This window comes from Antechinus flavipes, chromosome 4, assembly GCF_016432865.1.
Source record: "Antechinus flavipes isolate AdamAnt ecotype Samford, QLD, Australia chromosome 4, AdamAnt_v2, whole genome shotgun sequence".
Lineage (NCBI taxonomy): Eukaryota > Metazoa > Chordata > Mammalia > Dasyuromorphia > Dasyuridae > Antechinus > Antechinus flavipes.
Window position 1 is genome coordinate 18615929 of NC_067401.1, and position 20640 is coordinate 18636568.

Sequence of the window (20640 nt, forward strand, 5' to 3'; positions counted from 1 at the left end):
TGAGAAGAAACAGAAACAATCGAGCTAGAAGACATGATGAGAAAGTGAAACAAGAACCCAGGCCGTCCCAGCACCTGCCCCTCCCTGAGGGCCAGGCCCCTTCCCCCTGGTTCAGCACTGACACTTCTGCCTGTGGCTTCCTCTTTTTCCAGCATATAAAAGGCTGTGGGGGTGCCCCGAGCCTGTCCAGTCACTGCTCAGTCACCAGCCCTCCACCCTCAGGGAGTCCTGACCAGGCTGGGGAGGGGACCGCCGTCATGGGGGACCCCTTCATCAGGCACATCGTCCTCCTGGGCTTTGAGAAGCGTTTTTCTCCAAGTCAGCATTACGTGAGTACAATCCAGGGCTGCCCAGGGGGCCCCGGGATCTGATGAGGGAGGACCCGCAATCATCCATCCCACCCAAAGCTGAAGTTTCACCTCTGAAGCCTGAGCGTAAGGACCTCTGGTACCTTTTCTGGGGTCATTAGACCCTCCAACACTGGGAGGATCCCCAGGACCACTGACCTAACCATTTCCCAGAGATTTGAGGTGACTTTCCTACAACCCCACAGCAGGAATTGGTATAGAGGCTGAATTTGAACCCCGTTCCCCCGACCCAGAGCCCACACTCTCCTGCATCCAACTTTGTTTTTTTAAGTTTTCCCATTTCCCTTCAGCAGGTACTTAATTATTTTTATTTAAAAATTATTTTTTAAAATGGATATTTCTTGAATTTAAGTGAATTGGGCAAAATCAGTGAGATATTGAATCCCCAAGAGAGCCAATAGTTTAATCATTACCAGTCACGCACCTCCATCACTAACTGTGTGACCTGAGATAAGACATTTCACATCCCTGAGTCTCAGTTTCCTTTTCTAATGTGGGTTAAAACTACACTAGATTTTAAGGTTTCTTCAGCTTTGAATCCTACGAATCTACAACCTTTGTGCTGTAGAAGAAGCTTCAATGACAAGAGCTCACTAGCTCTTGGTAGGGTTATATGTCTGGAGGACAGAGTAAGGGGACAGGGGGGTGCCGCTGAAAAAAGAAACCTGGACACCCCACTTCTGCCCCCCTGAACAGCATCCCCCCTCTGCCCCCCTGGATGGCGTCCCCACCTCTGCCTCCCTGAATGGGGTCCCCACTTCTTCTTTATTTTTTTTCTTCCTGTTAGTCTTCTTTCCCCTCCTCTGCTCCCAGAGAGCATAAAATATTCTTTCCCCTCATCTTTCTGCCCACTGGAGCACCCTGCAGCCAGAGGCCCCATAAAATGATCTTGGCTCCTTTCCCCTTCTCCCTCCCCTTACATTCAGATCCTACTATTTATGGTTGGGGTCCCCCTGTCAGAAAGGAGCTAGAAAGCTACAGGGAAGGGTTGGATGGCCCCCTCTACTCCCCCCCCCCCCCGATGTGAACTTGTCTGTGGACCCTTTGTTTCATTGGCAACTGGCCGGTCCCCCCGGACACTAAGATGAGATGCGCCCTTTTCCCTTCTCCAGGTCTACATGTTCTTGGTGAAATGGCAGGACCTCTCAGAGAAGGTGATCTACCGCCGGTTCACCGAGATCTACGAGTTCCATGTGAGTGTGAACCCGTGTCAGTGGGGAGCGAGGGAAAAGAGGCAGAAGTAGGAGGAAAGACCCTAAGGGGCTTCATCCTTGTCTGACCACTGCCTGAAAAAACAGGCCTGAGAGGATTCATTACGAGCCAGCTCCCAGTCAACCAAGGGCTGTTCCCACCTCTACATGAATAAATGAGTAAAAAATGAGCAAATGTTAAACATTTGTTAAAAGCTTAAAATAAGCTGTACTAAGTTGGTGCAGATAATCTATAGTAGGAGATTATTCTCAAACACAGGATAAAGGCAATTTTCAAACCAGTCCCAGAGCGGATTTTGGAGGGTCAGCAGACTGACCTTCCTGGGTGGTCCAATGGACAGTGTCCTGGAGCTTATTCCAGGAAACCCGGATTCCAATCTATTCTCAGGCTCTTTCTGAGTAAGTCACTTAAACTTTGTTTTCACATCAGTAAAATGGAGACAGTAACCGCACCTGCCTCCCAGAACAGTTGTGATGGTAAAATCACATAGTACCCGTAAAGTGCCTTGCAAATCTCAAGGCCCTATGTAAATGTCAGCTATTATTAGTGTCTTTGTCTTGAAACCGAAAAAAAAAAAAAAAGGCAAGTTTTCATGTGCAGACTGACTGCAGGGGAGAGACATCTAAGAAGCATTCTGGGGAATGGAGGAAACTGGTCCAGTAATGGCTGTTGCAGACCAGACACAGGGCTGTGGTACCTCCCCTCTCTTCAGAGAGATGAGGAGGGTCTATTTGCCCAGCATTATTATCTATGGCACAGGGCACCATATAAATGTCATTAAATGGATGGATGCTATCCTCATGAAGGTTTATTTATGCATCAATGTTTATTTGACTTATTTACTTTTTGCTTTTTGGGTAGACAAAGTCAAGATTTTTTAAAAGGAGAGCAGAGGACATGAAAAAAGATGATTCAATATATATATGTATATAGATATATTTGAACATATTTAACTTATATTAGACTATCTGCCATCTGGGGTGGGGAGGAGGGGAAAATTTGGAACACAAGGCTTTGCAAGGGTCAATGTTGAAAAAATTACCCATACATATATTTTGTAAATAAAAAGCTTTAATAATACATATGTATATATGTATGTGTATATATCAATATCTATGTCTATTTATCTATATATGTTGAGTTGTGTCCAACTTTCCATAACCTGAGTTGGGGTTTTCTTGGCAAAGATACAGCAGCGGTTGGTCATTTCCTTCTCCAGATCATGAGGCAAACAGGATTAAGTGACTTGACCAGGGTTATACAGCTAATAAATATTTGAGGCTGGACTTGAAGTCAGATCCTTCTGACTCTGAGGGCACCATCTAGTTGCATTATCTACCTGTCCATCACATGCCCATCTGTACATTCCCTTATTGAAATGCAATTTGATTGATCCATAATTCCTCTGTGGAGACTTCTCCCTGAAGCAAAAGTGATTTTTTTCCTCCTGTATTCTCTCTGAGCATCTTGCTCATCTATTTTGCTGTTGTATCTCCTTTCCCCCCCTTTTTTTCTATTATAGTTATTTGTTCAAGTATCAAGTAGACAATAGGTGTTTAATAAATGTTTTTGGAATTGAAGGAATAAATCAATCAACAAGCATTTATTAAGCATCCATTAGGTTCTCAGGTACCTGATTGGGCCCTGAGATAACAATGATAAAAATGAAACAAACTCTTCCTAGCTGTGTGACCCTGGGCAAGAAACTTAACCCCAATTGCCCCAGCCAAAAAAAAGAAAAGAAAAGAAAAGAAAAGAAAAGAAAAAATAAAGAAAAGAAAAGAAAAAAGAAAGAAAGAAAAGAAAAGAAAAAAGAAAGAAAGAAAGAAAAGAAAAGAAAAAGAAAAAAGAAACAAACTCTTGCCCTTGAGGAGCTTACATTAATCAACCCATCAATAACCACTCACTAAATACCTAAAAGTCAAGTGACAAATAATTATAAAGTCTTTACTACACATCAAGCACTTACAAATACCATAGGAGCTCTGGAGTAGAGTGAAGACGTGGGGTGTGGGGGACACTGAAAAAGGAGAAATGTCTAAATTTGGCACCTGATGGATGTGTGGGGAGATGGAGTGTGAGTGAGGATGATGTGAGGTGGTGAGGATGGATGGGAGAAAGGTGAGGGCTGCTGCAAATAGCTGTGGACTTCTCTCCATCATGTGGGAAACAGAGGAGAAGTGACTTGACTTTTCCTATTTTCTCTCATTTTAGAAACTGCTAAAAGAAATGTTCCCCATTGAATCTGGACAAATCAGCTCGGAGAACAGAATCATCCCCCATCTCCCAGGTGGGCTCAACTGGGGGTGAGGGATAGAAAGAAGTAAAATCTTTGCATTTCTCTCACCTCCCCTTGAACTTGGGAGGTTCTTGATTGGAGGGAGAATATCTGCCTCCTGAGCATCGTTTCTTTAACTCTGACTTTCTTCTTCTGTAAAATGGGTGATTACTATCTGTCCTGTCTGTGTGGTTGAATTGCAGTGAGTATGAAATGGGATCCTGTGTGTGGATATGGTTGTATACAATGCACAGCACTCTGCAGGGACTGGCCAGGTGCAGGTTGGGGCGCTGGATCTGGAGTCAGGCTCTTACTCATTGTGTGGTCTTGGGCAAAGCCAAAATGAGTGTGAAGGCATTGGAGTTGCCCTTCGGAGCCCTTCTTGGTTCTAAATCCATGGTCCTGTTATTATTAAGGACATGGGATATACATGCAGTCACCTGAAAAGGAAGAGGCAACTGCAAGCTGTGTCCATGCCCTTGGACAGGGAGGTAGAGTAGGTAGGGGGGCTGGGGAACTCTTGGCACTGATCTCTGCAGTCCTGATGTATTGGGGGAGCCTTTGCCCCTGGTGGGGCCTGAGCCAAGTTCTTAGACATTTGCAAGGGTTCCTTGGAACAAGCTAGCTACCTTGGGAGGCTGGAAGAGAAGGGCGTCCCCAGCAATCCTTTTCTGCCTAAAATCTCAATTCCCACCAAATTCAGAGGCACAGAGAACCGGGGAGCTCAGTACCAGCAGCAATGATGATTGGAAAGAGGAAGGGGCTTGATGGCTTGTGTCTTCGGCTTTTGGCTTAACACAATGCCTGGCACACAGTAGGTGCTCTATGTATACATGGTCCTCCTTGGTCGGCCTCCTATAGCACCCCTCACAAGCCCCCAACATCGCCCATCACAGCTCCATCTCTCCGTCTGCTTGGATCCCACCTGTTGTTTGTGGCACTCAGGCTGGAGCTGGAAGCTTGACTGGGTGAGGATCAAAAAGAGGAAGAGAAAAGAGCATCAGAAACCGCTCAAAACCCACGGGGAGTTGGGTATTCACAGGGCAGGAAACTCGGCGAGCACTTTCTCCACCTGTTGGCCTGGGGTTTGAGGCGGGAAGGACGTTAGCTGAGTTTGCAGCAAAGTCAGGGCAAGGGCTCCTGGGGCTCCCTCATGCCTCCTGTCCTGGCTTGTCCCAGGACCACCAGCAGCACAGACTCAGTTAGATAGCAGTTAGATAGAGCACTGGACCTAGAATCAGCAAGTCCTAAGTTCAAATGCTGCTGTCCACACAGCAAGCCTCTGACCTCTCTTTGTCCAGCTTCCTCATTTGTAAAATGGAAAAAAAATAAGAATCTACCTCCCAGGGTTGTTGTGAGGATTAAATGAGGTAATATTTGTAAATTGCTTAGCATAGTGTCTGGCACACAGTAGGCGCTATATAAATGCTCGTTCCTTTCCCTTTATAAATCCAGGACTGGAAGGCACTCCAGAATCCATCTAGTTTAACCCTCTCACTTTATGAATGAACAAACAGACACCCAGAAAAATACAATCCTCAGCCAAGGTCACCCAGGCAGTGATCAGCTGAGGTTGGATTTGCACCCGGGTCCTCCATCCCCAGGCTCTTTTCATGTTCAAATCTTCCCTCACTGACCTCTCTGCTTGCTCTTCTTGGTGGCCACCCAGCGCCTCGATGGTTCGACGGGCAGCGGACCACAGAGAACCGCCAGGGCACGCTGACCGAATACTGTAACACCCTGATGAACCTGCCCACCAAGATCTCCCGCTGCTCCCACGTCCTCGAGTTCTTCAAAGTAAGGCCCGATGACCTGAAGCTTCCCTCGGAGAACCAGTGAGTGACCGCTGTCCGCCGTCCCTTCTTCACCCCACTGGGGGAGGGATGAAAGACCAGGGTGGGATGCTGGGACACCAACCAAGACGACATGCCCGCTGTTGATGAAAAAGCTGGTGTTAGGTCCCATAGAGATCGAAACGAGGGGGAAAGAAGTGAATCCCAGGAGTCTGGGAGATAAAGATTTATAAGATTCGGAGAATCGCTGCCTTTTTTTTCTTTTGTGGGCACAAAAGTTTGTAGATGCTCTCTTTGTGGTGGGAAAATATTGGAAACTGAGGGGGTGCCCATCAATCGGGGATGGCTGAAGATAATGGAATATTATTGTTCTCTAAGAAAGGCTGAGCAGGCTGAGCCAAGAGACTTCTACGAACTGATGCTAAGGGAAGTGAGTGGACCAAGAGAATGAGATTATACGATATGACGGACATGGCTCTTCTCAGCAATACAGTGATCCAAGGCATCCCAATAGCTTTGGGATGGAGAGAGCCATCTGTACCCAGAGAGAAACTGCAGGGACCGAGTGGGGAATAGAATTTTCACAATTTTGTTTTTTCTTTCTCGTGGTTTTTCTCTTTTGTTCTGATTCTTCTTTCAAAATACGACTAGTGTGGAAATAGGTTTAATAGGATTATCTATGTATAACCTATATCAGATTGTTCACTGTCTTGGGAGGGAGGAGTAAAGAAGGGAGAGAGAAAAATTTGAAACTCAAAATCTCACAAAAATGTTGAAAATTATATTTGCCTGTAATTGGAAAAAATAGAATATTATTAATAAAAAAAACAGTGCTAAGGGCAACTAGGTGGTGCAAAGGATAGAGCACTGATTCTGGAGTCAGGAGGACCCAAGTTCAAATCCTGTCTCAGATGGTTGCCAGCTGTGTGACCCTGGGCAAGTCACTTCTCCCCCCAAAGAAAGGAAAATTCCTTGTTATATTGAGAAGCAGTATATTTTAGTGGCTAAAGAGCTGGTCTGGGAACCAGATTAAACATCTACCTCTTCTACATTCAAGCTATGTGATTCTGGACAAGTAACTGACAAAACTGCAAGTCACATAACCTCTATTTGTCTCTGTTTCCTCATCTGTAAAATGGGGATTATAATAACACCTTTCTCCCTGGGTCATTGTGAGGATCAAATGAGATAATGCTTTTTTTTTTTAGAAACAATATTTTTACTCATTTATTTTTAGTATTCTTTTAAAACTTTTACTAGTATTTTGTTTTTTTCCAATTACGGGTAAAGATAATTTTTGAGGTTCCTTTTTTGTGGTTTTGAGTTCCAAATTTGTCACCCTCCCTGCCCTCCTTGCTCCTCGAGACGGCAAACAATCTGATAAGTTATACTTGTTAGCATATTTTAAAATTGAACTCCAAGTTCTCCCCCTCCCTCCAAGTGATTCCGCCCCCATTGAGGAGACAAGCAATGTGATATCAATTATACATGTGGAATCATGCAGAAATGTTTCTGTATTAGCCATGCTGCAAAAAAGTAAGATAAAATCAAGAAAATGAACATATTATATTTCAATCTGAACTTGAGACGATCAGTTCTCTCTCTTAAAATAGATCTCATTTTTCAATAAGATAAACAGTGTCTGGCAAATAGTAAGCACTGTAGAAATTTTGGGCAGCTAAGCGGCACCATGGGCCTGGAGTCTGAAGGACCTGAATTCAAATCTAGCTTTAGATGCTTACCAGCTGTGACCTGGATGTGTCATTTAATCCTGTTTGCCTCAGTTTTCTCATCTATAAAATGAGCTGGAAAAGGAAATGGCAAACTACTCCATCATCTTTGCCAGGAAAAAATCCAAATGGGGTCATGAAAACATAGGTGATATAAAACCAAACGATTCTCATAAAATTTTATTTTAAAAATATCTCATAAGGAGCAATAAGCAAATCTAGAGATGGGGTTCTTAATTTGAGATCTGTGAATTTGTTTTTTACATGTCTTCATAATGTCAATTACAAATAATGACACATGTCCTTCCTTCCTTCCTTCCTTCCTTTCTCTCTTCCTTTCTTTCTCTACTTTCTTTCTTTTCTTTCCCTCTCTCCCTTTCTTCTCTTCTCTCTTCTCTCTTCTCTTCTCTTCTCTTCTCTTCTCTTCTCTTCTCTTCTCTTCTCTTCTCTTCTCTTCTCTTCTCTCTTCTCTCTCTCTCTCTCTCTCTCTCTCTCTCTCTCTCTCTCTCTCCTTTCTCTTTGTTTCATTATCACAATCAGTTAAGTGACTTGCCCACAATCCCACAGCTAGTAAGTGTCTGAAGCTGTATTTGAATTCAGGTCCTCCTGACTCTAGAGCTCTAGAGCATGTGGCTGTCCTGATGCATTTTCCTGGACGCATTTAAAAACTTGATTTGGAGAAGGGTTCCATGGGCTTCAGCTGATACAAGAGCCATGATATTCTCCAGTCCTTGTAGCTCTGAGCAGCTGGAAGCTTTCCCAGAAGAACTTCTGGCCATAGTGGATGGGGGGAGGTAGGCCTGTGAAGAGGGCACGAGACAGGATCCTGTTTCTCTTCCTTGCAGGGCGAAGAAGCCGGAGACCTTCCTGATGCCCAAAGATCCCAGGAGCAACGCTTCCGGTGAGAGATGCCAGCGTCTCGGGGGGACCCCGGGAATGTCAGGGAGGGGATCTCAGAAGCCTCATCCCTGAGGAAGCCATCAGGACTCCAGCTGGGGAGAGCTTCCTGTCAGGAATGGGCATTTGGCTTGGGGTTCCGTGTAGCTCTAGCTCCCAAAGGATGCGCTGAATGAACTCCAGAACTTCTTAGGAGCATTCATTCTGAGGGAGAGAGAATCCTGGAAGCTGCCTCTGTCCTTGTGTTGCCCAAGAGGAAATTGAGGTTTCAGGAGGATTATAGAGTTGTGGTTATGTCAGACTAGAAGGGGCCATAGAAAGTGTTTAGTTCACCTCCCTTTCCCCCCTTCACTTCTGTCCTCTGCTGTTTTATGGAGGATGAAATGGAAAGAAATTGAGCCACCGGAAGGTCTTGTCTGACGTTGAGTCTGAGTTTCTGGAAAGCTTTGGAGCATTTCTGGAATAACCACTGGAAAGAGAGACTATGGACTCAAATCCTGCCTCTGCCATTTGCCTCTCTGAAAGCTCTCTGAACCTGTTTCTTGCTCAGTAAAATTAGGGAGCTGGACCAGAATTCCGGCGCTCCTCACCTTTTTGGTGTGGACAGATCCTCGTCTCAGAATAATATTTGCAGAACCCAGCATTCCCAAGGAAACAAAATAGAGTCACCCAAATATTAAAAACAAAACCCCCAACTAGATCAGGGGCCCCAGCTTAAGAAAACCTGCTAGATGAGATGTTAGGGCCTTCCTGCGGGGTCAGTGATCTCTGTTCCTCTTTCTGATTCTGTGAGTGGAGGGAGAGCTGTAAGGAAGGAGGGGTGCACAGGAAAACCCCGCTCTCGCTCCCCCTACTCAGCTCTCCTCTCTATTGTCTGCAGACATCACCGGCCCCATCATCTTGCAGACCTACAGGGCCATTGCCGACTATGAGAAGAACTCCAATACGGAGATGATCCTGAAGTCGGGGGAGCTGGTGGATGTGGTGGAGAAAGGGCAAAGTGGTCAGTCCCCTCTCTCCCCTCCTTCCTTCCTCTTTCTTCTTCCTTCCTCTTTCCTTCCCCCTCTCGCCTCCCCATCCCCCCAGCCCGGCCTGGGACAACCAGCCTGAGCGCCCCTTTTTTCCTGGTTTCTCCAAGATCCTTTGGTGACTCGTCAAAGAATCTGATCGATCATTAAATGCTTTTATTTTTGGTTTGGAGTTGTGGGTCCAAGGGTGGTGGGGATTGGGATGGGGATATATAGGAATGAGCTCTAATTTGTTTCCCCCCAAATTGAGGAAGTATGGGGGCTTGGTCTGGGAGGCTTTGGGGATTGAGGATGAAGGAGGAAAAGGGAAGAACAAGAGTTTGGATGATCTTAATGTTTGTGTATGTCTATATGTGGCTGACACACATGCATGTATGTCTATCCATGTGTCTCTGGGAGGGAAGGGAGAAGAAAAGAACAAGCATTTATTAAGCACCTACTATGTTCTAGGGATTATGGTAAGAGCTTTACAAATATGATCTCATTTGATTCTCACAACAACCCTTTGAGGTAGGTGGATGTTATGATTCCCATTTTAGAGGAGTACAGAGAAATGTGGCAGTAAAAAACCCGACAAAACTCTGGACTGGAGTTGGGATCTGGGTTCAAATCATGTTGACACTTATTAGCTGTGTGATTAAGGCATTTGATTTCTTAGCTTCACTCTCCATATCTGTGAAATGGGAATATGAGTAATTGCACAACTTATCTCACAGCATTATTGTGAAGCTCTATAGAATCGTGAGTTATTTGATAATGAAGATGATATGTTGGCAGCCATGTGATACAGTGGTTAGATGCTTACAAGCTGTGTGATACTGTACAAGTCACTTAGCCTTTCTGTGCCTCAGTTTTCCTCATCTAAAAAATAGGAATAATAATAGCATCTGCCTCCCAGGCCAAACCAAGATTGTGGTGAGGATAAAATAATTTGTAAAGCTTTTTGCAAACTAGAAATTGCTACATAAATGCTAGTTGTTCTATTTATTGTTTATTTTCCATTTTTATTTTCACAAATTTATTATCACAAATAACCAAGGGCATATTTATGTGTTTACATTACATTTATATAGCAAGATCAGTTCCATGATAACCTCTCAATCTATGCATGTTGGGAGGGGAGAGTTCGGATTTGCAGTTGTGTAGGGATTGTGCTTTTGGGAAAAAGTCTTGGAAGAGAGTGTGAAATCAGGGGTCTGTATGTGTCTCTGTGCTCGTGTTTTTCTGCACTCACTTGTGAATGAACGGTGGACCTGTGGCTTAGTGTCTAGCACAGGCCCTATTGGAAACCCTCAATTAACATGTGCTGGATAATTGAATGCCTGTCTCCAGGGGCATGTTGTCTGTTTGGGCATCCCTGTGGGTGCCCAGGGAGGCTCATGGCCCTCACGTTGCATTTGTGGCACAGGTTGGTGGTTTTGTCAAACCAAGGACAAACGTGGCTGGGTACCAGCTTCTTTCCTGGAGCCTATAGACAGTCCAGATGAGTCTGAAGAACAGGAACCCAATTATGAAGGTACCTCCCCTTCCCCTAACAAACTCATCCCTGCCCTTGCTTTGGAATGAGGATCTTCTGTGACAAGGTCCACCTCAGTCCAAACAAGACAGGATACAGCAGGCTCAAGAGAGGAGAATAATTTCTTCCTAGTCGGTGATTTTTCTCCAGAGGGACTGGATCATTCATCCACCCATCCATCCACTCATTTACTCATCCATCCACTCATCCATCTACTCATTTACTCATCCATCCATCCATCCACTCATTTACTCATCCATCCATCTACTCATTTATTCATTCATCCACCCATCCATCTACTCATTTACTCATCTATCCATCCATCCACTCATTTACTCATCCATCCATCTATCCACCCATCCACTCATTTACTCATCCATCCATCCATTCATCTATTCATGAATTTATCCAATCATTCAATAAAATCACTGAGCCCTTAGCCAGAATTCTGTTCCAACTGGAATGAGGCAATGAGCCATAGTGACAAGAACACTAGATCTGGATTTGGAGGAGCCATGGTCTACTCTGGTTCTGCTACTTGTGAGCTGTGTGATCTTAAGCAAGTGACTTCCCTTCTCTGGGTCTCACTTGCCTCATCTATAGATGATTACTTAGGTTCCTTCTAGTTCTACAATCTTGTGATCTATGGGGCAAGAGACAAAGATGGTTCCTGAGGGCCCCCAACGTTGCTTATGTAAGAGGAGATAAAAATTTGAACCTGGGTTTAAAAAAATTAAATTCTGAAGTCAACAATGATGAAAAAAGGGAGAATTTCCATGTATAGAATAGACCAGAAAGAGATTATCCATGAAAACAAAGATTCCCATCACATTCATCTGGTTTTTCTCCCCAAGAATATAACATGTAACTTTCAAAACTATCCTACTTGTCTGTTTCCCTTTGCCTTCCCTCTGTGAATTAAAAAAAAAATCTGAACTTAAACACCAAAAAAATTTAGAATATTTCCCTATACATAGCAGAAACAAAGATCTATATGAAACCATAAATCTCCATTTCATATTTCCTGCTTTTTAACAATGGTGTTTAATACATTCTATATCTTACTTTTAAAAAACTTCCTTCTGAATTCTTTTTTATTCTCTTCTCTACAGTTAAAAAAAAAGTTACAACGTCTCTTTTAAGACATCATTATTACTAACTTGCCTTTCCCCTAATCCTAGCTCTTCCAATTAAGAACCAAGAGAGAGAAAGGGGAAAAAAAATCTCTTGTGACAAATAAACCTAGTCCAGCAAAACAAATCCATCCAGTGGCAAAGTTTAAGGTCTTTTTATACATCTTATATCTCACTTTGTCAGGAAATAGGTGCCATCCTATGTCACTGTTCTCTTGAAGATATGGTTGGTCATTGAATTGATCAGAATTCTTAAGTCTTTCAAAAGATGGTATTTTTGCAGTGTTTCTATTTTTAAATGAACTGTTCTCTATGTTCTCACTTCACTCTGCATCACTTCAAAGTAACTGGTTCTCTGAAATTATCTCTTTTGTCAGTTCTTCCAGTGTGATATAATATTATGCTATATTCATACATGACAATTTGTTCAGGTATTGTCTAAGGCACTCTTAGATTTTTAGTCCTTCCCCCCATTTTAATCTTTTTTGGGGGGGATCAACACATTCATTTCATTTGTCACTATTCCCTCCCCAGTATTATTTTCTCTCCTAACCATTCCCTTCCTCCCTATTTCCATAGTTCCCCCTGTTGAGTTTGGTTTATGTTTGTACCAAACTGTTGTATGCATTCAAACGACTTTTGTCTCCTTCAGATAACTCTTCCAACTCCTCCCTCTATGTTTGTATAATCTTCTTCGCTTGTGCCCTAATTATGAGAAATAACTAAGTTCTGCTCTTCTTTCCCCACCTTTCTACATCAGAGTAGTTCTCTCTTTTTTTCCTTCTCTTTTACCCTTTAAAACTCTTGGGACAAAATTAATCTCCCTCCCTCCCTCCAGGATTTCTGTTTTTTCTTAATTAACTCCTTTAATACTCTTGAAGAAAGTTCTGAAGGGACACTTTTTTTCCTCCTATTAGAATGTTAGCACCCTATCATCATATATATTTCCAATTCCTCACACAAACTTACCTTTCTAGCTGTCTTCAGATTCTTGTGTTTGTATTTCAAAATTTCTGAGCTCTAGTCTTTTCATCAGAAATACTTGAAAGCCCTCTATTTCATTAAGATTCATTTTCCCCCTTCCTCTATGCTAAGATATTTATCTTAGCAGAGTAAATTATTTGTGATTATAAACTTCTTTCTTTCATCTTTTGAAATATTGTATTACAAGATCTCTTTTCTTTCATGGTAGAAGCTGTCAGGACTTGTGTAATCCTGACTCTGGTTCTTTGGCACGTGAACAGAATTTTTTTTTTAAGGCCTTGTTTTGTTTTGCTTTCATGGGAATTCTGGATTTTGATATTCCTGGGACTTTTCTTTTAGGAAATGAGGTAGATTCTTTATTTCCTTACATTGCCCTGTGATTCTAATAAAATAATTTATTGAAATATGGTGTTCAGGCTTTTTTTTTATATCATAATTTTCAGAGATTGTAATGATTCTCAATATTCCCCTTCTCGACCTATTTTCCAGGTCAATTTTGACATTAGATATCTCTATTTTATTTTTTAATTTTATGATATTGTTCTAATATTTCTTACTATCTCATGGAATCACTGATTTCTGTTTTGTCTCTTCTAGTTTTTACAGATTGCATTTCCTGGATAAAGTTTATCACTTTCTCTTCTAACCTATTGATTCACTTTCCAATTCTTTCTTCAAGAGCTTTCATTTCATTAAAAAAAATCTATTCCTTCACTTCTTCTAAGTAGCTATATAATCCTTGTGGGAAATCTATTTTTTCTTTTTGATTATAGGGTTATTCACTCTGAGGAAAGTCTATACATTTGCAATAATTTTTCCACAGAATGGTGTTTTCTTTGATTTATTCATCTCTCCAATTTTAGGAATTAAGTTGGGAATCTGCGCCTATTCCTGCTGATCTTTCCCTTGAGTCTTTTACTTTCTTCCATATTTTGGGGCTAGGCACACTCTCCTGGATTTCTAAAGCTCAGTCACTGGATGTTGAGGGCTCTCTCTAGAATCTTAAAAGCACCAGAGACCTTGGAGACCCTATGCTCTGGCTATGTTCACCTGAGCTTAACATTAGAGAATTGCTATAGTTCTTTGGACTTTCCAATGTTCCCATCCTAGAGCTTTCTCAAGGGCTCCCCAGCTCTTGATGCCTTTAGACCATTCAGGTTATCTCCGTCCTCACTGGGAGTCTATCCTGTGTGAGCCCCGACTTTACTGGTGACTCTCGTTATTATTGCGTCTGCTTATCTTTTGGCAATTCTGGTGGTAGTCACTCATCGGATTTATTGATCATTTTGAACTTTAGAATTTGAATGGGTTTGAATGATAGAGGTTTGCTAGATTAGGTATATGGGAGCCGTCTTGGACATGCCATGACTTGGGCAGTCATCTTGATCAGAACCTGAGTGGTCATTTTGGATGGTGGTTGGAAGCCATCTTCTCAACTCCATGTTGAGTGACCTATCACTGAGCAGCAATGTCTCTCTCATAAAGCCGTGGGATTGACTAAGAGAGGAAGGGAAGAAAGAAAAAAGGGCTTAGAACAAAGTCTTCCCAAAGGGGAAAGGAGGTGACAAGGAGAGCATGTCACTAGGGACTCCCAAGAGGGTAAAGACCACCCACATCACCCCAGGTCAGCCTGGGGACAGGGCAAGGGAGGGGGGAAGTTCTTGGAACAGAACCGAGGGATGGGCCTCAGAATCTTTCTCCCATGTGACTCTCCCAGGAGAACCTTATGTCACCATCAAAGCTTATACTGCAGTGGAGGAGGATGAGATGACACTGGAGGAAGGGGAAGCCATTGAGGTTATCCACAAACTTCTGGATGGCTGGTGGGTCATCAGGTAAGAGAAGAGGTTCAGTCTGGGGAGCAATGGGGAGGGAGGCCGGGAACGGGCCACGTTTTAGGGAAGACTGGTAGGGACTCGGACTGCTGTTATTTGCCTGAGAAAGACTCAGGATGGAGTCACCAACTTGGAAAACAGCACGACACGGACTCAACCAACCAATTCATCAGTCAGCCGGCTAGGAAGCTGGACGAGTGCTGGCTTGGAGGAGGGGCTTAGTTCTAATCCTGTTTCCTCTATTCACTGGCTGTTTGACCTTGGGAAAGCCATTGTACTTAGTCTCTTCTCTCTAACACAAGGGAGCCAGAGTCAGTGGTCCCTTCTAGCTCTAAATCTAGGATCCTCTGAGCCAATCAACCAAGCAGCATTTATTAAGTGCCTACTATGTGTCGGGCGCAGTACGAGGCACTGGGGATTTACAGAAACCTGGACCCAATTGGGTGTCAGGAGACCTCGGTTCTGATTTCCACCAATAATTCACTGTGAGATCTTAGGCAAGTCACTTTCTTTCTATAAGGGAGCAATTGAATAGTTGCTCTGGATTCAGAAGACCTGAGTTCGAATCTCTCCTCTGTATGTCCCAGGGAGAGTCCATTCATTTCCTTGTGGAGTGAGGGGGTTGGCGCAGGTGTCCTCCGAGGCCCCTTAAATTCCAGGGGTAGGATTGCCTCCAGCTCCCCCATTCTATGGCTCTGTCCCTCACGGGCTGTGACTTTGGGCAAGTTCTCCATCTCTCTGGTCCTCAGCTTTCTTAGCCGTTAAAGCAGCAGAATCAGACCCTGCCTCCATTTAAAGGGAGGACCTCCCACTCCCCAGAGATGCTGCCCGTCCCAGGGGCATCTCACCGAGCCCGTGTTTCTGTAGGAAAGGGGACGTCACCGGCTACTACCCGTCCATGTACCTGCAGAAGGCTGGGCAGGACAACACGCAAGCCAAGAACCTCATCAAGAAGCGGGGAGCTCCGCCCCGCAGGTGAGACTCCTCGGGGGACCCTTCGGGGGACGCGATGGGAGGCTCAGGAGCTTTCAGGAAATCGGGCACCTGTCCTGGGCACTGTGCCCGCCTGGGGGCAGACAGGAGCTCAGTCTGACTCACTGTCACTGCCTGCAAAACTGCCTATAGCTCAGGGCCCCGGGGAGGTCACTGACCCGCTGAGTCCGAAATCCTGGCTTCAAATACTCGCCACTTCGTTCCCGTGTGACCCTGGGAAAGTGCTCCCATTTCTGTGGGTCTCAGTTTCCTTATCTGGTGAATGAGGAGTAAATGGCCTCGGAGGTGCTCCCACCTCCACACCCAGGCTCCTCTGGGCCCCAGAAGGGTCCGCCCCAAGGGCCGAGCGAGGGATGGAGGGGCTCGGGGGCACGCTGAAGGGGCTGGACGATCTCCCGCTGTGCCCCTGTGCTATGAACCTGCCACTGCGGCAAGAAAGAGGGGCCTGCCCTTAGGGAGGAAGGGAACCCAGGGCCCCAGGGGCTGGGGCTGAATCCGAGAGGGCTTCCCGGGGGAGGTGGGCTTGACCCCAGCCTCTCCCCCCTCCCCAGGTCCTCGATCCGCAACGCTCAGAGCATGCACAAGGTGTCCCGAAAGCGCATCAGCCAAGACTCCTACCGGAGAAACAGCGTGAAATTCATTCAGCAGCGGAGAAAGATGAGGCAGCTCAATGCTCAGAAGGGGGATGGCCAGCCCGGTGAGTGCCCCGCGCCCGCCCGGGGGTCCCGGCGGCTCTGCCTGCCACAGAGCGCGGCCCTTGCTGCTGGGAGACGGCCCGGAGGTCAGAGGCCGGGGGTCCCAGAGGGCCCAAATGCTCTCCCAGGCCCAGGAGCGCCAGAGGACGGGCTTGAGCAAGGAGGCCTTTCCCGTGGTCCGGTCCCTTCCCACTCCCTTCTCCCCGTTTCCGGCCCCTTCCTCCATCCTTCCCCTTCTATTCCGTGCTCCTTCCTCCTCCCCTGCCCCCATCCCCCTTTCTGCTCCCTCCGGGCGTGGGGAACGTTTGCTGCCGGGTGGGGACGTTGGCCCGAACAGGGGAAGGTTCTCAAAGACCTTCCCGACGGTCCCGCCACGGCCTCGCTTCGGGGACTCCAGTCCTCAACAGCGGCCAGCCAATCAACTGGCATTTATTAAGCACCCACTGCGTGTGCCGGGACCGGGCTAGAGGAGGGTGAAGTACCCAGAGTAAATCAGCTCTTCCTGGCCAAAAAAGTCTGTTCTCCGGGACAAGAGCCTAGGAGGCAGAAAGAGGTTTGGGCAGGGGCGGGCTGGGCGGGCTCTGCTGGCAGCAAACAAGCTCCCGTGGCTGGAGGATCCCCCTGGCAGAGGGTCCTGAGTCTGGGAGAAGGAAGGGAAAAGAAAGGACCCAGAGATGCTATGTCTGTTAACTGGGCATTGGGCCTCCTGATCGGGGTGGGGGAAGGGGAGGGAGAAAAGGAGAGGCTCCCAAAGGCCACAGGACATTTGATGCATCTCCCTGTCTCTGTGTCTCTCTCTCTTGTCTCTGTGTGTCTCTTGTCTCTGTCTCTTTCTGTCTCTGTTTCTCCGTGTCTTTCGGTGTCTCTCTGTCTCTGTGTCTCTCTATCTCTGTCTCTCTCTCGTCTCTGTCTCTGTTTCTCCGTGTCTTTCGGTCTCTCTCTGTCTCCGTCCGTGTGTCTGGGTCTCGGAACCCTCAGTCCCGGAGGAGCCCCCGAAGTCGCCCATGAAGCCGCAGCCCGCCGTGCCCCCGCGGCCCAGCCAGGACCTCATCCTGAACCGCTGCAGTGAAAGCACCAAGAGGAAGCTCCTGACCTCGGCCTGAGCTCAGCGCCGGCGCGGGGGCGCGCCCGGGACCGGGAGGACTCTGCGCACCGAGCCCCGTTCTCCCCTCCCCCTGCCCCGGGCTGCCCCCCGGGACCTCATGCCCTCCTCCGTCCTGGTCCCACTTGGGCTTCCTCCCCCTCCAGGAAGCCCTCCCGGACTCCGCGGGCCCGCAGCTCGCTGCCCCCACCGTCCCGTCTGCGCCGCTCCGCACATGCGCGTGAGACCCCTGGGAATTGCTCGGAGGCCGGCCGCGCCCCCCGCCTCTGGGCAGCCGGCCCTCCATACAGCCAGGCTGGTAGGCCCTCGGGCCGCCCGCCACTCCCAGGGCCCCGCCTCTGCTGCCGGCCCAGGGGCACTTGCGCCCGGCCGTGGCCGGGCCTTGGCTTGCGGAAGGCCGGGCTGCGGAGGGGCACTTCCTCCTCGAGCTGCGCTAGCCAGAGAACGCCGGGGGCCTGGGCAGCCGCCCCTCCTTCGCTTCCCTGCCCCTCAGCTTCTGCAGCTCTTCATCCTCCCTCCAAAGCCCCAGCATGGAGGCAGAGAGGCTGGCCTCCAAGCGGCCTGGGACTCTGACCTCGAGAGCCTTCTCTGGCGTCTCCAGCCCCTACTGCCCCTGATCCATAAAGCCCGGGACCGGGCCAGGCGGCCCCGGGGTCCCTTCTGGCCCTGGACGCTCTCTGTCCAGCCCCGGCTCTCCCGGTGATGCTCCCAGAGCACATCCGGCTGCTCGTGTGAGACTTGCTGTGTGTGCAAATGTTGAGTGTTTGACCGATGGGCCGTTCACTGGGAGCACGGGAAGGGGGACGGACATGTGCCCACTCGGAGAGCTGCGGACCTGAGTTCAAATCCCGGCTCTGTTGCTCTCTCACTTGGGCCGGTCCCCTCAGCCTCCCAGAGACAGGGGGCCGGGATGGTCTCCGAGGCCCTGGAGCCGACGGCAGTGGGAGGGGCGCGGGTCCCAACTGGTGTTGCCCAAATCTGCTCAGCCTCCCCCTCCACAAGTCACTGAAGGCCCCTTTGGGGGCCCCAGTCCCTCAGCCCAGTTCCTTGCTCGCTCAGGGTAAGGGTGTGTCGGGGCACTCAGTGGGACTGGCTGATCTGCTTCCAGGAAGGAAGCTGGCCTGAGTGAGCCCCACAAGGACCTGTCCTTCCTCCAAGAGGAGCCCACCCGCAGTTAGCTTCCTCCTCCACCCCCTGACACGATTGCTGGGGGTTCCTCCCGGTGACTTTCCTGTCTCATCTACAAACCGAGTAGCTTGTGCCCCCTGCCTCAGAGATCTCTTCCAGTTCCCAAGGCCCTGTGACCGAACGGATTTCTTCCTTTGCCATATTATTACATGGGGCAGCCGGGGGGTGCAGTAGTTAGAGCCCCCATCTGGCATCAGGATGACCTGAACTCAGCCTCGCTGTGGACTCTGGATAAAGCATTTGACCTCTGTTTGCCTCAGTTTCCACATCTGTCAGATGGGAGTGATAATTATAGCACCAATGCTCCCAGGATTGTAGCGAACATCAAGTAAGATAATTATAAAGCCCTTAGCACAGTATCTTTCCATTGTCTTTATAAATGTTTTTATTATAATTAATCTTTGTCTGGCTTAGTTTCCTCAACTGTAAAATGGGGGGTGATAATAGCATTCATTTTCCAGGGTCATGAAGATCAAATGAGATCGTTGTAAAGCATTTACCACAGTGCCTGGCAATTGCAAATGCTATATAAAATATTATTTATCATTATTAAAATTAGGCATGACTCTAGGCAAGTCATGTAATCCCTCTGAGCCTCAGTTTCCCTAAAATGAGGGAGTTGGATTGCATGGGCCCCAAGGTCCCTACCAGCCCTGGCTCTAGGAGCCTTTGAAATAGGAAGAAGGGGAGAAGCTGTTCAGAACAGAAGGAAACCAGACAGCACTTCCCAGGAGCTGGCCCTCAGAGCTTGTCTAAGTAAGATTGCACCATCCATTAGTCTGGACTGTGAGAGCTCAAACCTATTCCAATCCCCTGCTTTTACAGGCTGAGAAAGTGAATCCCCGGGGGTCGGGGGTGGGAGGTGGAGCAGGGACCTGCACCCCGGGTCACGCAAGGACTTGAGCAGAGCTGGAACTAGCACCGGGACACTTTCCGCCCCCGAGAGCTCACAGGGTACACACTTGGCATCTGTGCTCGGGGCTTGTTGGACTCCTTGCTGCTACGAGCCCCCACCAGCTGCTGGTTTTTTGGGAGGATCTTCTTACCCCCATTGTATGTCTCCCCCATTTCCCCACCTTGAATCTGCAAACAGCAGGCAGGACTTTTTATGGGGCACAGGCAGACACACGAGTGAGAAGCTCTCCCAGGATCCCCTTCTCAGGGCCACTTCCGAGGGAGAGAGCATCCTTTGGAGAGCAGTACCACTTAACGAGAAGTCATTTATGGGGGGGGAGAGCCAGGAGCTCAGAGAGAGTCTGCATTAAGGAGCGTTCAGCAATAAAAGAGCCCCCCAGGTCTCGTTGGAACTGTTTGTGGGTCCTGGAAGAGCATGCACACTAATGGGTGGAGGAGGACCCAGAGCTCCGCTGCCTCCCTAAGGAACGAAGCTTTTCTGGACCATGGGGCGCGTATTCTGGGCCAGGTTTTGCTTCTGGTCTCAGTGTTAGGAGACAGACCTTTAGAGCTAGTAGGCCCCTTAATGGTATAATCCATTTCCTTCATTTTACCAGGGACTGAGCTGAGTTCTGATGGATCAATGATTCATCCTTGAGTCACAGCATTAGAGCTAGGGGGGCTGAGAGCCCAGGAGCATTGGTGCACTGGGCCGGGAGTTAGAGAGTTCAAATCCAGCCTCAGATATGGACGAAGTGTGTGACTGTGGGTAGCTCACTTAATGTTTGCCTGCTTCAGTTTTCCCAACTGTCAAGTGGAGATTATCATTGGATATGGGAGATCCATTGGAATTGGAGATATCCAACTCCGGGGTTGATGTGAGGATCAAATGAGGAAATTTATGAAAGTGCTTAGTACAGTGCCTGGTACACAGTGGGTGCTCAATAAATGCTTATTCTCTTCTTTTTCTATTCCCACTTGCTCAACCATTTTT

At 47.3% G+C, this 20640-nt stretch overlaps 1 protein-coding gene across 1 annotated transcript; it reads left to right on the forward strand.

Annotated features, from left to right (window-relative positions):
- Nucleotides 1-200: 200 nt before the first annotated feature.
- Nucleotides 201-19150, forward strand: NCF1 (neutrophil cytosolic factor 1). The gene is made up of 11 exons (XM_051991992.1): nt 201-329; nt 1481-1561; nt 3795-3870; nt 5528-5693; nt 8227-8282; nt 9159-9281; nt 10715-10822; nt 14657-14774; nt 15642-15749; nt 16319-16464; nt 17441-19150. The coding sequence occupies exons 1-11, from the start codon at nt 258-260 to the stop codon at nt 17563-17565; spliced, it is 1179 nt and encodes a 392-aa protein (XP_051847952.1). The 5' UTR covers nt 201-257; the 3' UTR covers nt 17566-19150.
- The last annotated feature ends 1490 nt before the right edge of the window (nt 19151-20640 follow it).

Coding starts and splice junctions, on each gene's coding strand:
- NCF1 (XM_051991992.1), top strand. CDS start 258: ATGGGGGACCCCTTCATCAGGCACATCGTCCTCCTGGGCTTTGAGAAG. Junction 3,871..5,527: donor AATCATCCCCCATCTCCCAG/GTGGGCTCAACT, acceptor GTGGCCACCCAG/CGCCTCGATGGTTCGACGGG. Junction 5,694..8,226: donor AAGCTTCCCTCGGAGAACCA/GTGAGTGACCGC, acceptor TCTTCCTTGCAG/GGCGAAGAAGCCGGAGACCT.